General features: G+C 35.6%; 2 protein-coding genes across 3 annotated transcripts; both read right to left on the bottom strand.

Moving 5' to 3' along the window:
- Positions 1-3,495: 3,495 nt before the first annotated feature.
- Positions 3,496-9,248, bottom strand: LOC136823728 (homeobox protein Nkx-2.2a-like). Its single transcript, XM_067079898.1, has 2 exons — positions 9,197-9,248; positions 3,496-4,382 (listed from the first exon to the last, which is right to left on the bottom strand). The coding sequence occupies exons 1-2, from the start codon at positions 9,246-9,248 to the stop codon at positions 3,496-3,498; spliced, it is 939 nt and encodes a 312-aa protein (XP_066935999.1).
- A 2,186-nt stretch (positions 9,249-11,434) lies between these two features.
- LOC136823745 (uncharacterized) lies at positions 11,435-14,201 on the bottom strand. 2 transcript variants are annotated; one of them, XM_067079915.1, is made up of 4 exons: positions 14,062-14,201; positions 13,263-13,432; positions 12,468-12,605; positions 11,435-12,202 (listed from the first exon to the last, which is right to left on the bottom strand). In XM_067079915.1, exons 2-4 carry the CDS (start codon positions 13,413-13,415, stop codon positions 12,032-12,034), a joined length of 462 nt encoding a protein of 153 aa, XP_066936016.1. In that variant the 5' UTR covers positions 13,416-13,432; positions 14,062-14,201; the 3' UTR covers positions 11,435-12,031. The 2 variants fall into 2 exon arrangements, with proteins under 2 accessions (XP_066936016.1, XP_066936017.1); XM_067079916.1 differs by lacking the exon at positions 13,263-13,432.
- Between the last annotated feature and the right edge of the window lie 526 nt (positions 14,202-14,727).

The raw sequence follows: 14,727 nt of genomic DNA, 5'->3' as shown, positions 1-14,727 counted from the left end.
GATTCCATATCGTAAATTGAGTTCCTCTTAAATGTAGACAATATTTTTTGATTATGTCACTTTAAATAAAGTACATCTTGATATAAGAGTGTGACTTTGCCCGATTGCGTTGGAGCAATGGCCGACTGGTCTGAATTCCTGGTCTGAATCCTAGTCACTTCCTTTGTTCAATTGGATATGTAGCTGAGTTGACTGACCGTTGAATCTTTGGAAACAATCGAAAGTCTCTCTAAAAGGCTTTCACTCTTGAGCTATCCACGTAATATATCGATTCTATCTCTGATATCTATCTGTGTCTTTGAAATATGTTTATGATGGCTTATCTGATAAGAATTTTACATGACATGGTCACCTCACTCCCTCCATCAAATTCCCAGAACCAGACTTGGTGGTAAACAGAATTCCTGCAATAGAACAGTTACGTCTTCAGAAAGATAGTGGTTTCCTCATTGTATAATAGTTACATAATTAATTGTCACATGGTCAGCTCGTTAAAAGAATGTTAACAATTTGTTTAATACTGTTTTCATTAATTACGTACATTACGTGCAATCGAAAGCGTACAAATTGGTTAGGTCATTTTCCAACATCAGTAAGAGGTTCATTCAAATATAAGAAGCTATTGGTTTATCATTGACTCATTTTCAAATATTTTTGGCCCAGCATCGGGCCTTTCATTAACATGTCCCTTTTTGAAAAAAGGAGCGCTTGATCAATTCAAGTTCATTTTTGAAGAAACGGCGCTTCGTAACATTGCGAACAAACATTGGACTATGGTTGTCACTGGGCCTTCATACCGCTTTGTTCGGCTTCTTGTTTGAGTTCGAATGTGCATATACTACCAAAGTAAGAAAAATGCCGATTTCGAGTTTTTATTTGGGCGCGGGGTCTTAAAACAAGGCGGTCTGGATCGCGGCACTCCTAGGTACTGCCTACCGGAAAAATTCCACCGGGATTCATTAGGCTATCCTAATTCTGAAGTAATACTTCATTCATTGTGAAACTGCGATAAAGTCTACGAATAAATGTTTTACGAATTGCCAACTTTGTTATGCTTCTTGTTTCTGAAGTTGAAGACGATTACCCAATGGCGAAATTTTTTAATTTCCTTTTGATTTCTCAAAATATTGAAATTTGTTGAAATCTTGCTGATTGTGATAGATTATGCGATAATGTCGTTAATGTAATGGGAAAGTGGTGATTCATCAATATTTTGATGTGCTATCATTCATCACTATGAAGTATCTTGAAATTCTTATTTCACTTTTAGAATTGATAATTATTAACCACATTTTGAGCGATTTCATTTCCTCCCATCCATGTAAACTCTTGAAGATAATTTTTTTCACCCTTAATGCCTTTCTTCATGTCACATAACATATTTCAGCATTTGTCTTTCCTTGAAAATTGCTTCCAAGAATTGATTTAGGTGCGTTTACTGAAATATCGCTCTAAATTTTCCGTAAATTTTAGAAATTCCTTGTAAACCGGAAAGACTCCCCGGTTCCAAAACATTTTACTTGTTTTGTAAGGCTTTTTAAAATCGTATTATACTTAGACTTCGTTTACGAAGTAATTTTGAGTATTTATTTTTTGAGCTTTACTCTCATAATTTTATAGCTAAGAACCCAGCAGAAATAGCAGTAGGGATCTTTGTGAATAACTGAAATTACTTTATTTTATTTACTTGGCAAATGTTATCTGATTAACCACATCCCACGACCAATTTTCAAAATTATTTTTTTACTATCTGCAATAAAAACTATTTTATGATCGGTCGGAACCAAATTACCATTACACTACCATTTGTTTATCAGATTTATTTTATAAGAACACGCACGACTCGTTTTAACCAAAAGCTGAGGCTCAAAATTCGTTATCAAACATGTTTTTTTATAAGAATATTGGAAATCTTTAAAGTCTTTGGATGTTCTTAATTTTTGGAGTTTAAGTCTAAAAATGTTCTTGGCATGTTCTTATTTTCACCATTGTGTGAGTATTTTTGGGCGTTTTCTTAGAAAGTCGGTCATTTTAGATTACTCTTGTCTCCCGAATAGACGTCCCCCCCGCTAATTGTTACGAGACAAAAAAATCCATCCCCCCCGCTCTTATTAAGACCCCCCCGCTAATTAAATTCGAATAATTCAATATTTCATTACAGTGTAGATAGACCTTAAACTTGTTAAAATTTTCCTTTTTGTTAGTATTGGTTCTTATTTTACGTGTTCATTTGTTAAAGTTTCACTTTTGTTGTTGAAATTGATATCAGTTAAAAAAAATTATGTCTTCAAATTACCCCCCCCCCCCTCTTATTCCATCCACCCCGCTTATTAGAATTTAGAAAGTTTTCCTACCCCCCTGCTTATTCGGACCCCCCCGTCTATTCGGGAGACAAGAGTAGATTCCACGAAGCATTTAAATGTTAACTTTTTGACTTTGAAGCCTCATGTCCTTATATAGTTTGTTCTTATTAAAAAACGTGTACTCTAAATCACAATGCTGGACAAAAGGTTTGTAGACTTCTGCAATATTTGCAAAATACTTCAATATCAATCAAGTTCCCAAGAGGTTCTGGGTGCTTTCCAAACCCATCCAAAGCTGTTCAGTCTCTCAAAGTCACCTACTGCAGTCTAACCGCAAGGGCAAACCACAAGGGCTTGATTAACTGGCTTACACCAGTATCAAAACGCTGATTTTTTGCTTGTGGTTTCCTCAAAAGCAATTCAAAAGCAATGAAACGACTTCAAAAGTGTTTTTCTTAACTTCCATCCCCTTTCAGACACAGTGAAGAGTCATTTTGCTCTATTTCTCATCATTTTTCACTGAAATTTCATTTGTCTACAACCTTTTGTCCAGCATTGCATGTTGAGAGCATGCCTAAGAACACCCGAACATTCTTAGTTCCAAGAGAGGAAAGACTGTACATCTTGTCTGATATTCTTACTAAGTATTCAAAAAAATATTCTAAGAAAAAAACTTTGATAAAAAACCTAAATTATATACATAGATATTCTGAGTAAATTATGTACAACCTAAAAGAATAATGAGAAATCTGAATTGTAGTCCATTTCTCTTTTTGAGTTTTAGATAATCTTTACCAAATAAACTCAGCAAATACCATCTTCTAATAAATTCTAAATCTAATTGAGTTCCTTCAAACGACCCAAAACAAACACTGTATTCCCCATTTTCATTTTTGCTGACTAAATACATCTCTTTTATCCCTTAAAACCTTTTCTAAAGGGTTCGAGTTCGATTTTAGAAGGATTCATTTAGACTGGATCAATACTTGCAATTATCCAACACTGTTCCTTCAGGCGATAAAATTTGAACTCGGGAAGCTGCAGGTCAGAAGATTTATGCCTTAGAGTCTGTTAGCTTTCAATGTGTACTTTTTCTTACTATTATGTAGAAACCACCATCAATGGAGTAAGTCTAATTACGCTGGCATGGTTTCCACATTACAGCTGGGGCTGAAGATCCTAGATAACAGTTTTAAATAACATTCCCATAAGTCATCACATCAGCTAAAGAAGATTCGTAAGAGCAGGTTGTCAACGCTCTCAATTCTGTAATATCAAAGTTGTTTATAAATTGAGCAGTTTCATTATCTTGTTGAAAAAATTGTTGAGTGTTTTGTTGAATTTGTTGTCCTTTCTGTTGTTCAAGAAACTGATTTTGTTGTTGCTCGTAACTTTCGCTACTGGTGGCGTAGCATGGAAGCCGTAAACAGTCTGTGTTTTTAGTATCGTAAAATGTGTTGGATGTGGTAATAGGATAACTATTGGTCGTAATTGGAAAGTTAGTCGTCGAAACTGTAGAATCATTGTTCGAAATTTGATTGATTTTGCTCGATAATACGTTGAAAGGCAACGATAATCCTTCTGAAAATGCTCCATTTTGATAAGTGGCTGTGTAGATTGGAGCTTGATTGAAAGGAGATTGGAAACTAGGCTGGAAAGAAGTATAAGGCATTAAACTGTTCGGAAAGCCTGTGGTCGTTGTGGCTGTGCTGTAATCGGGTGGAGGTGACGCTTTGGTGCTGCTTGTCTCGACGTGTTTTTTCGTTGGTGATGGTTTACCGCAACGTCCGCGCTCACTTTTAATACGCATGCGTCGATTTTGGAACCATACTCTAACTTGTCTTTCGGTCAGGCTCAATTTTTGTGAGAGACATTGTCGTTTCCAAGCTGTCAAATAGGGTGACATACGAAAAGCGTTTTCGAGTTCTAGTTGAGCTGCATGGCTGAAAACTTTTCGTGTTGTTTGCTTCTTTTGAGGGTTTGTGGCCGTCGTAGCTGTGCTACCATTTTGGTTGACTCCAAATGCTGTGTCAGCAGATTTGTTTCCATCTGAGGTCGTCATGCTTTCTAAAATGAAGAAAAATATCACCAATTACCAATCAAAAGCAGGGAGAACAAGATGAACTAAAATTTTAGTTACTTGCATTAAAAATCTAATTTTACCCCTTTTCCAAACTTTTTCTTTTACTTTCTGCATTCAAGGCTAGCATAATGATCATCGGCGAAAAGCTAAAAAATCACCGAACGTCTTTCAAAAGCAAAATTTCAACTCAGTTCTGTTAAGTCAAATGCTCTCTTTGTTGTCCTCGATATATAAATAGAGTTTCTCCAATAGAGTTTCTCCAAAAGTCGGAAAATCTATCTTAGCCTGAATACGCACAGTTTATAATAAGCGGAAAACTCTCAGCTTTCTGACATGCCAATGACGTCATCAATGTGCCTCGTTTGCTAGAAAAGTCAAAGTGCCTTCAAATAGCATTTAAACACTCTCCGTAAAATGAATGTTTACCTTAAAATGTGACTGCGGCTTTCAAAAACAAACAAGTAAATAAACAAAACAGTCAAGTGCCTCTGGACGGAATAATACTGTCAAGTCTTTGTAATATAGAGTAATATCAATGAGTTGTATAGGTCTTTTTTACTATGTTTTGAGATTGAATGCAAAACTCAAAATGCCGCCATTTAAAATTCTTGCAAAGTCTTTTATACCCGCGCGCAATTAATTATGCCGGTGTCATTATGGTTAGCTTCTACGTTATAGAAAACACACAATCGAAAGTCATTAAGGGTGCTATTGTTCTCTTCTATTGTTTCGCTCGTTAAATGACAATAGCAAGAGAGAGAAATCAACTGCAATTGACTTTACGGAATAGAAAGATAATCGCCGGTTTCAAAACACGTCATTCTTAATACGAGTGACGTGATGATGTTTAAGCTATTGTATTGTAATTTTGAACGTATTATCTCTTTTCCTTTGTAAACACCACTTTACATCCATTTTAATGTAATCGAGGGCACTTTATGGCGACCTCGTTATCTAACTATAGTTTTCTCAGAGAGCTATCCGAGCGTATTAATCATTTTACAAAGAATATAGCTTTTTGAGTCATGCTCCCCGTTTGGAAGTGATGCGGAAGCCCGGTCTCCCGGTCCCACAAAGGAATATTCCCCATTTTTATGTAATATTCACAACTGAAATTTATATTTTGCTATCCTTTCGTAAGTTGTTGCTAATTTACATTAGGCGTCTATGAATCATAATCAAACTAGCCTTCACCTACCAGCTGAAACTCAAGTTTGTACACAAAGGTTTCTACTGTGCAGAAGTTTTTTATTATAATGAGATCCGAAATTTACAAATCACACCAGGATTATATTCATTCAAGTCTAAGTTTAAGTCAAAGGCAAAGTCTATGACGGGAGCAGTACAATAAAGGACACTACTTCTTTGAAAAGAGGATATATGGATGAAAAGATTAACTCCAGGTCAATTCAAACCAGAAAGATTTTGTATCCCAAATGACAACGTTGTTTCAATCAATAAGGTATGACCAAAGGCTAGAGTCGGCACTTATTTTCTACATAACTGCACTGACTGCGTTGTTTTTATACAAACGCTTGGTTGTAGGTAAAATTTAACAGGAGAATTTGAAAAATGTAAAACGCCATCATCGCGAGAACAAAGAAAGTGCTAGATTCAATCTGAGAAATGTAGCGCAGATCTTAAGGGTTCACTTTTTCATGCTTGGGAAAGGTTAAAGATTTGCCTTTTCAGCATTAAACTCAATGATTTCAACGTAACATAGAAGTCATGGACGTTCGAAGAATGTGTAAGAAACGTACGTTGTGTGCCAGCTGAGATGGCTCACTCGAGATCTAGGAGATATTCATTCGCAGATTAAAAGGGGTTTATCATTTGATACATCGCGTTCGTTGTTTTACTATCGGGTCAAATTTCTGTCCAGTTTCAGCTGCTGAGCTTATCTTACAACCTTTACTGTCAACAGACCGAAATTATAATAAGATATCAACAAAACACTTTTATCATATTGCGTAAAACATTGATATCAACATAATTAAATGTAATTGACTTTAAATTGATTATTACCGTATAATGCCAAATATGGAAATAATCGGTTTTAACAAAATGTTCGTCCACTCATTACGGTGATCGCCTTACAAGGAACTTGTCGCACGGAATACTTTCGAATAAGACGTTTGACGCTAATGTAAAAATAAGTACTGAACTCGGAAACAAGCTGCGCTTGCATTAAAACGAAAGTTGAAATTTAGGTAAATTGAGGTGTTTTGGAATTTTCAATTTTAACTGTTTTGCTAGTTTCATATCATAAACGCATCGGTAACTTTTTTCCGTGTTGTATTTCCGTTGAAAGTTCAAAAATTTGATTTCTTGGGAATGATTTTTCTGTGATGGAGATTTTCCCCTTTTTTGATGATAATCAGTTTGGGCCTAATGAATCATCATCCTTAAAAAAGGCAATGAATAACTGGAGTGTCACGTGGACGTGCAATATGATAATTTGTGAAATAATTTGCGAAATAAGTTGTTTATGGCATAATAACATAATATGAGAAAAACTTGGATATCAAATATCAATACCACTAAAATTTTTATTTTTTTTAGGGTAAACTAACATAGTTGTTTGTTAAATGTAGGCCCTAAAATGTAATTAAGTTTTCTATCTAACATTTCTCAAACTGAACTATTTTTACAAAGACAAAGTCTTTATGGTTTCAAAACCTACCTTTCAAAGGCTGTAATTGCATTGGTTTACTCTCGACATGATATTTGACTCTACTCCCATCAGTTGTGTAAGTAAGATGGATATCATTTGAAGGTGGCTTCGGGTAAATTGGAATGTGTCTTCTTAAAGTTGTCTGGAAACTCATTTCTATTTTGATCTTCCAAAATTGTAAAGTTTTCCGAAATTCGTCTTTATGCTTTAACAAACCTTCTGACTGCGACCTTCTCTCTAAATTCTTCGTTTTGTTTATTAAGGTAAAAGGGACTGAGAACTAGTGCTAAAAATATTCCCACAGAAAGTTTTCAACAATTTCAAATTCCACGACTTCTTTTACAAGGAAACCTTTAACTTTAGAACTAGAAGCTACGGTACGTCAAAAAAATGTCGAAACGTTGCTTCATGTGACATTTGAGCGTTTTGTCACGACAGGATAAGAATCTAGGATCCTAAGAGAAAGCTCTTTTTGTTCACATTGAAAACTCTCTAAAGACCACCATGTGTATATGCTCAGCTTTATGGGAAATGGGAAGCTCTTCAAGTGAGCCTAGGTATCACTTTCTCCGCACGCTTATCTGTTTGTGGAACGGGGAAGTAACGTCAAAGTGTGATCCTCTTTGTGCGATTCTCTTAATATGAAAGCTTTTCATATTTTCATAAAAACAGTTAGAATGTTCGCATCATGGGCTAAAAGTTCATTTATCATCCTTACGTCGAACTATTTGAGGACTTTAACGCGTTCGATTTAAAACCTACTGTTTATTAATTTCGACTTCAGGAGTTATGTATGAAATGTTATGTTTAAAGTGTTTTTTGGCCCATTATACGCCGGCCCATATCTTTTTTACTTTCTGGTGGATTTAAAATAAAAGGTCACATTAAAATGTCACTCCCATGGTCGGATACAGGAGGTAGGCTATCTTATTCATGGAGAGTAATTAGTTTCCATATAAGTGCACTCTCCTCCATTGGTTATAGCCTCCCTCTGTATCCGAGCCTGCACTCCAATAAATGAGATCACACAATTTCTCGGTCCTGTACCCGTATAGGTTTGGACCTAGCGCCGCCACCGATGCCGCCCTGTTTTTGACCCCGCCCGAATAATAAACTAAGTACACACAATTGAAATATATGAATATTTTGAAATTTGAATTTGTAGTGATGGCATTTTAAGGGTTAAAGAATTTTTATAGCCGTTATTTGCACTGAGCACAGAATCTAATAGTTGTGGATTGAGGCTCGGCGCATACGGGACTGGCGGTTATTTAGGGTCGAAGTAGAAAGGGTCCATCATTTAGTTAACATGGTTAAGAGTTCTCTTTTACCCTTTCTTTCTTATGTAAACTAATAAGACCATGTTACAAACATTGTCTTGTCAGGGAAGGATGTCAATTCTATGAATGATTAACATTTTGTTGTATCCGTTTTCCTAGTAACGCCTCCTATTTTTGTGTAATCATTTATGTTGGTTTTGTAAGATATTTTGCTGACTCAGCGTTTTGTCTACAACAGCAGCCATCTTTGAGGTCTCTTGCAACATAATGACAAATTATTACTTAAATAGGGTTTCTTTCTGTGTTACGAAATCTTTTGGAAATCGAAAGTAATGGCTAGCGCCAAAGATGACGACCTTTGCCACGTCACCGATAAGATTCAAGTTTATCAGGTTGAATTAAATTTTGATCAAGTCTTATTATTGTCCAAGCCGAATCGATAATCGTGGTAATGGGCTCTTCCAGAAAAAATCCGTTCATGGGGGGTGGAGGATATATTATTTTTTTCATGAATTACCCCTGGACATTTTGATTTTTAACCCCCTGGACACGGGTTATACCCCTGGACAAACATCAAATCAACCCCGTGGATACAAAAAATTAACCCTGGACATTGGAATTTACCCCCTGGACATTGCAATTTTTCAGTATTTTTTCAATACCCCTGGACAATTCATCCTCCACCCCCCATGAACAGATTTTTTCTGGAAGAGCCCAATTTAAGTAATCTAAAAGTGCTGACATTAGCAACGATTTTTTTTTTACACTGAAATAACTGGAACGGTTTGTCGAGACCTCTAATTATTGTGACAGCTGGTTAAGAAATCGAAAGTTTTTCTTTTTCCGTACGCTTTACTAGACACCTCGGCTTTTTCAGTAATTTGGACAAAGCTTGTAAGCTCATTCATGATGGAAATCGACGGAAAATCTCTTTCAAAAATTTCAAACATTTCATATTCTTGAGTTTCAGTGCAGAATCTAACTGGCTTGTACATAAAGTTTTCAGTATCTTCCCATCCTCCGAACACAAAATTCAACTATGAGCCATTGATTACAACTTTCTGCACATGTGTTCAGCTTCAGTTGAGATAATATGGCTAAAATGTCTCTTTCTGTTATTCTTTCTCACTGTCTGTTTTTCATTCTTGGGCCCTAAGACGGGTTCCAGCGCCAAAACGAGGTCACAACTTTGTAGCAGACCTGGAGACTTCAAAAATGGTCCTATTCGGCTTAAATTTTTTACACTTGCTTCTTGGCTGAATCTTTTATAGTGTTTTTTTTTCAAAATTTCTCTTAATTTCTCAATTTTGAATCCAGACGAGGCTAAAAGCTTAATCATCAATGAAGTATAAGCCCGAAGGGCTAGAATCGAATCTCTTTGGTAGGATTTAAAGCCTACCAAATCCTGCCAAAGTTGCGCGGCCTAGCGCGGTCCACCTGGTTTTTACACAAATGACAGATTGAAACTAAAATTTACACCTAAATTTCGAAGAAAAAGATATCACTCAAAACAAAGGAATCGCTAGATTCAATCCGTCGTCAAAAATACGGCGCATATTTTAAGGCTTCACTTTTTCTTGCCTGGCTAAAGATTCGATTCTAGCCCTTCGGGCTTATACTTCATTGTTAATCATAATTATATTTACGATCGGACATTGGCCTGATGACGAAATTTCAAGATTTTGGCTTGATATTACCAAAATACTTTTTTTGTAACTTCGTTTTTTAACTCTAGATTTTTGAAGATCGTTACATACAAAAAAGAGAAGCAATTAGCGAATTCCTGTTCATGAAATTCTTATATTGCTTTTATTATCATTTCCACCGCAAGTATCCGGTCATTAAAACGACCGGCAAAGCATTCAGGCACTTTCTACGCAAATGAAACACTTGCATAAATTAGTGTAAGAGATAGTGAATGAAAAGTGTTGTTACTTTCCATACGTTTGACTTTGGTTCCGGGTATTCAACAAGAAATGTTCGATGCTCGTTATGCTGATATTTTTAAACGTAATATCAGTGCATCAACTATATCTTGCGATGAGTGTTATGAGTCGTATATTAACAATTTTAGTTCATGCGTTTTGCTGAAACCTTCTTTCTGTATCGTGCTGCGCAATGAACATTGTTCGAGCACGACAAACGCAATAAGGACAATTTTCCAAAAAAATTGTAATATGGCAAATAAAACGACTCCAACTTCCATTGAATGATTTGAAAAGATTAACAAAAGTATTCGTATGGAATTCACTTTTCGTTGTGAAAATGCTTGATTAGCTTAAGTGCGATAGAATATTTGAAGTCTTAACGGGCGCATCTTCTTGGATTTTTTTTCCGGTTTAACTAACCAGTCTATGTTCATTCTTTTTCAACTTTAACCACAAACTGTCGATAAAGAAACCTAGATCCATATCCGGTCCATCAATCCTTAGCAACAAGTTACCCAAAGCCATCACAGGTTGATATGCATTTTTTCCTTGTTGAATGAGAACCTGTAAAATATGCTATGATTATTCATGGATTACCTGGAAGTCAGACCTAAAAAGGCTTCTAAAAGTCCATTCGCTTTGAGTTCTCATTTTCAGCAAATGCTTCTGTATTTATGTTGTAGACATTCTATCGTTGAAATGATATTTCCGAGTTCTTGTTTCAAATAAAAAGTTGCAATTTTTTTAAAGAGCATTTAAGTAAATAGAGTTGCATAATCAATACATAATAATTTGCAGAAGCTATTTGTAGAGAAACTAATCACGACGATTAGCAGATTAGATTTAAAAAGTAAATGACGTATTTAAAGTAATTTCAGGTTTTCCTTATGTCATCCTCTATGCCATATTGGAACGTCAACAGTTAAAAATATCTCCTGTTTTATGATAGAAAAAACTTTCGATTACATTTCTGGCCACGCTACATTTTACTGTTTTGGGAAATCTAGACTTTGAATTGTTTTAAGCCAAATTACACCCAATTTCTTTTACAAATCATACGTCCTCGACTGGACATACTATACTGTATATATCTATTATATTTATAAAATAAATGAAGGCGATGAAGCCATTATTCCAATATGCGAAATATACAAAGTGACAAAAAAATTTGCTACAGTTACACCTTTTTTTATAAGAACAAAGTATATAAGAACATAAGGCTTCGATGGCCAAAATATTATGAACATGTTAAGAATATTTTAAGGTTATACGGACTCTAAAACACCTAATTTATTATTGAATTACACAAAAGAACTCACAAAATGGTGAGAATAAGAACATTCTAAGGACACTTTGTACATAGCAAAAATAGTTTAACAGTTAAAACACTGCACAACATACCGTATTTTACAAGAAATACTCCTCCATCTTACAATCACACCCTTGTGTTACAGACTCCTTGGGACAGCTTCCCCACTGGAAAATGTGGTTAAAAATGCGTCTTAGTGGGAAAGAATACAATTTCAGCTCCACTGGGAAATTGACCCCATTTTTAAATACAATAAAAAACAAACCATTCGTACTGGGTTTTTTGAGCTGGGAATTTATATTGCAATTGGGGTTTCGAAATTTCCATATTCCCACTGTGAAAAAAGTGTCACCGGGGCACTGAGACAGGGGTGAGCAATCCCATTAATAACGTCAGCAACATTACATCTGGAGGGGGTTTGACACAAACTAAGAGAAAGAAGTGATGAGATGTCCTAGCTTTTTATTTCCTCAGAGTTGCTTGTTTGATTCGGTGGTGGTGATGGCTTTACGGCGTCGCCGTTCTCCGTGGCGCTAATTGAGGACGTTGTCTTTGGTTTTTTGTGTTGATAAATATGTAAAATACCATCACCCAAGAAGATGAAGGATGTTATTATACCAAATGCCTGTAGAAAAGAAAATGAAACTATTTGTAAACGTTTTTTATCACAACGAAGGAGAGGCTCCTCACCAGTGTGAAAGAGTAAGAATTTTGTTAGGGACATTCAAGAGTCATATAAGAAATCAAAATCCATACACCCATCAAATCTTAGCGGCACTATCGGTATTTAAGGGGACAGGTTATGATTTACAAGGAGAATTGTTTTTGACGAGTCTCTTCTTAAAGCGGATGAATTTTTAGTTTTATTTGTGATTATTTGTTAGACTTACAGCTGCAGCTTCGAGCTTTGCCACAGTGCATTGGATTCCGAAAGCGTCGCAAATTTTCTTTAAAGCGGCCGCTGCATCTGCAATCACAGCTCCGGCGATCAATAATAGAAACGCCCACACCACGTGAATGATACCATACTGAAGTTAAAAACAACAAAGTTTAAAATATGAAAACGATATACAAAGTTCTTTCGTCTCAGACAGATTACCGAGTTTATGTATCGGAGGATATCGAGGGCGACGGTAAGTGAAATGATACAAAACAAAGTCGATAGTTGATGTACGGCTCTATATCGCCTTTGCTCACCTAAACAGACGACGGTATTTTGATGTTTTTATCGTCATCAAGCAAAGTGGACGGTGATTTTGGAGACATGTTAAATCTGCTTTATACCGTCGCCCTCGATTTATCTCGAATACATAATCTCGCTATTTCTTTCTTAACGAGGTATAAAAAGGCTTTTCGGTCTCAAATTTCAGCCAATTGTCAGCCAAATTTGAGCTTTTATTAATCTGTCTTGTGAAGCCCATTTCCTGTCTGAGTTAGCTTTACTGCGAGAAGGTTCTTGAGAAGGTGTACTAACTCTTGGACCTTGGGTTGTGTGTGTCAAGGATATAGGTATCTCTGTGAGTCATCAAAAACTTTCTGAAAATTCTCGACTCTTGAAATTCTTTTCAATTGGTAGACGGGCATTTATAGGAGGTGAATGCTTCTGAAAACATTCGGGTGGAAATTTTGTAGCATTTATTTAAAATCTGTCTTGTTTTTATCCTGACACATTGTACGATACTTACAATCAACATTTTGTTTGAGATTGTGATTTGATTACAGAGTGATAACAAATAGCAAACAAACCAAATTATCACGAACAACCAAGCCATAATATTCATCGCCATGAAGAATCCACCTTTGCCGCCACTACCGCCATAATCCGCCCCACATCCCATCCAATCATCAAACAGAACTGAAATCAAAAGTCTATTTTGTTTAAAACCACATAGAAACCACCCTTAAGGATATAACTCTACTTTCCTTTAGAATGGTTTCCACATAAGTAGTAGCAAAAAGGAGTGCACGCTTAAACCAAGGGTTATAAAGAACCTTTTATTCCCTCACTTTGGTTTAGTGACCTTAGCATGAAGTCAGAGCATTCCGCTTCTGCAATGGTTGTAGTCGTGTTAGCCCACTATCCACTTAAGGCTTTTTGATAGACTGAATGGCTCAATTCACTGGGCTTACCGTTATCAAAAATTATCAAAAAGCAAATAGACCAGCGTCCGAGATTCAAAAAAGGCCTTAAAAATGGTTTTCGTAGGGCACCCGTTAGATCAGGGCAAATTTTTGATATTATGCTCCTTAGGGTGTAGAATTGACAAAAAGAATTTGCCCTTCGAATCTTCTGCAGTTTTCGAATGAATCGATTTTTAGTTAATCGATTTTTGTCAATAATATCAAAAATTTGCCCTGATCTAAGGGGTGTCCTACAAAGTGACACAATTCACTGCCAACGTTCTACCAAGTTCAGTCTGAAGAAAATGGTCGGGTTTAAATTTCAAAAAATGCGACACACTATAAAAGAAATGCAATACTTACAAACTCAACAATTTTCAGTATACCAAGATATGATTTGATATAATTTAAATCGAGTTTTGGTTCAATTTTTATTTCCATAATGTTCGAAAGCCTCAATCAGAAGTCTTGAAATACAATAATTATAGAAATGAAGAAGTACACTATGCAGACTAGACGATTAAAAATGATTTCTTGTAGACTGATAGTATATCGAAAAAATCTTAAGAACTTGCTTTAATGTTGGTCCAATCCTCATATTTTAACAGTGAATTCGCTTTCCAACCAGACTTATTTGGAACTATTCAAGATGTCGTAAATGTTTTAAAAATTGTTTCAAAAAAATGTCCTATTGATAGAATTAATCTTATTAAGAAACTTTTGGTTTGGTTTGTTTCCAATAGCAACACTGTCTCCGATTTCTCTCTTTGATGGATTCGTCTTCACGATAGAGTATTAACTATTTCTCCAGTTTCTTTTCTATACTACCAATGATGGATGATTGTATTACAGATTGTATTCTGTGCAAAATAGAAGGAAGTACCGTCTAAACTTATTTACATATATATTCATGCTTAAACAGAATCGTTTACCTCCGTAAATTTAAAACTATATTGGTAGAAAATTTCCCTTTTCCTTATTTCGAAATTTTGCTACAAATATAACTTAAAATGGATTTTTTTTGATGTT

Source organism: Clytia hemisphaerica, unplaced genomic scaffold, assembly GCF_902728285.1.
Source record: "Clytia hemisphaerica strain Z4C2 unplaced genomic scaffold, Clytia hemisphaerica genome assembly, whole genome shotgun sequence".
Classification (NCBI taxonomy): Eukaryota; Metazoa; Cnidaria; class Hydrozoa; order Leptothecata; family Clytiidae; genus Clytia; species Clytia hemisphaerica.
Note: the sequence above shows the minus strand (reverse complement) of the source record. Positions and strands in the feature narration are given on the sequence as shown.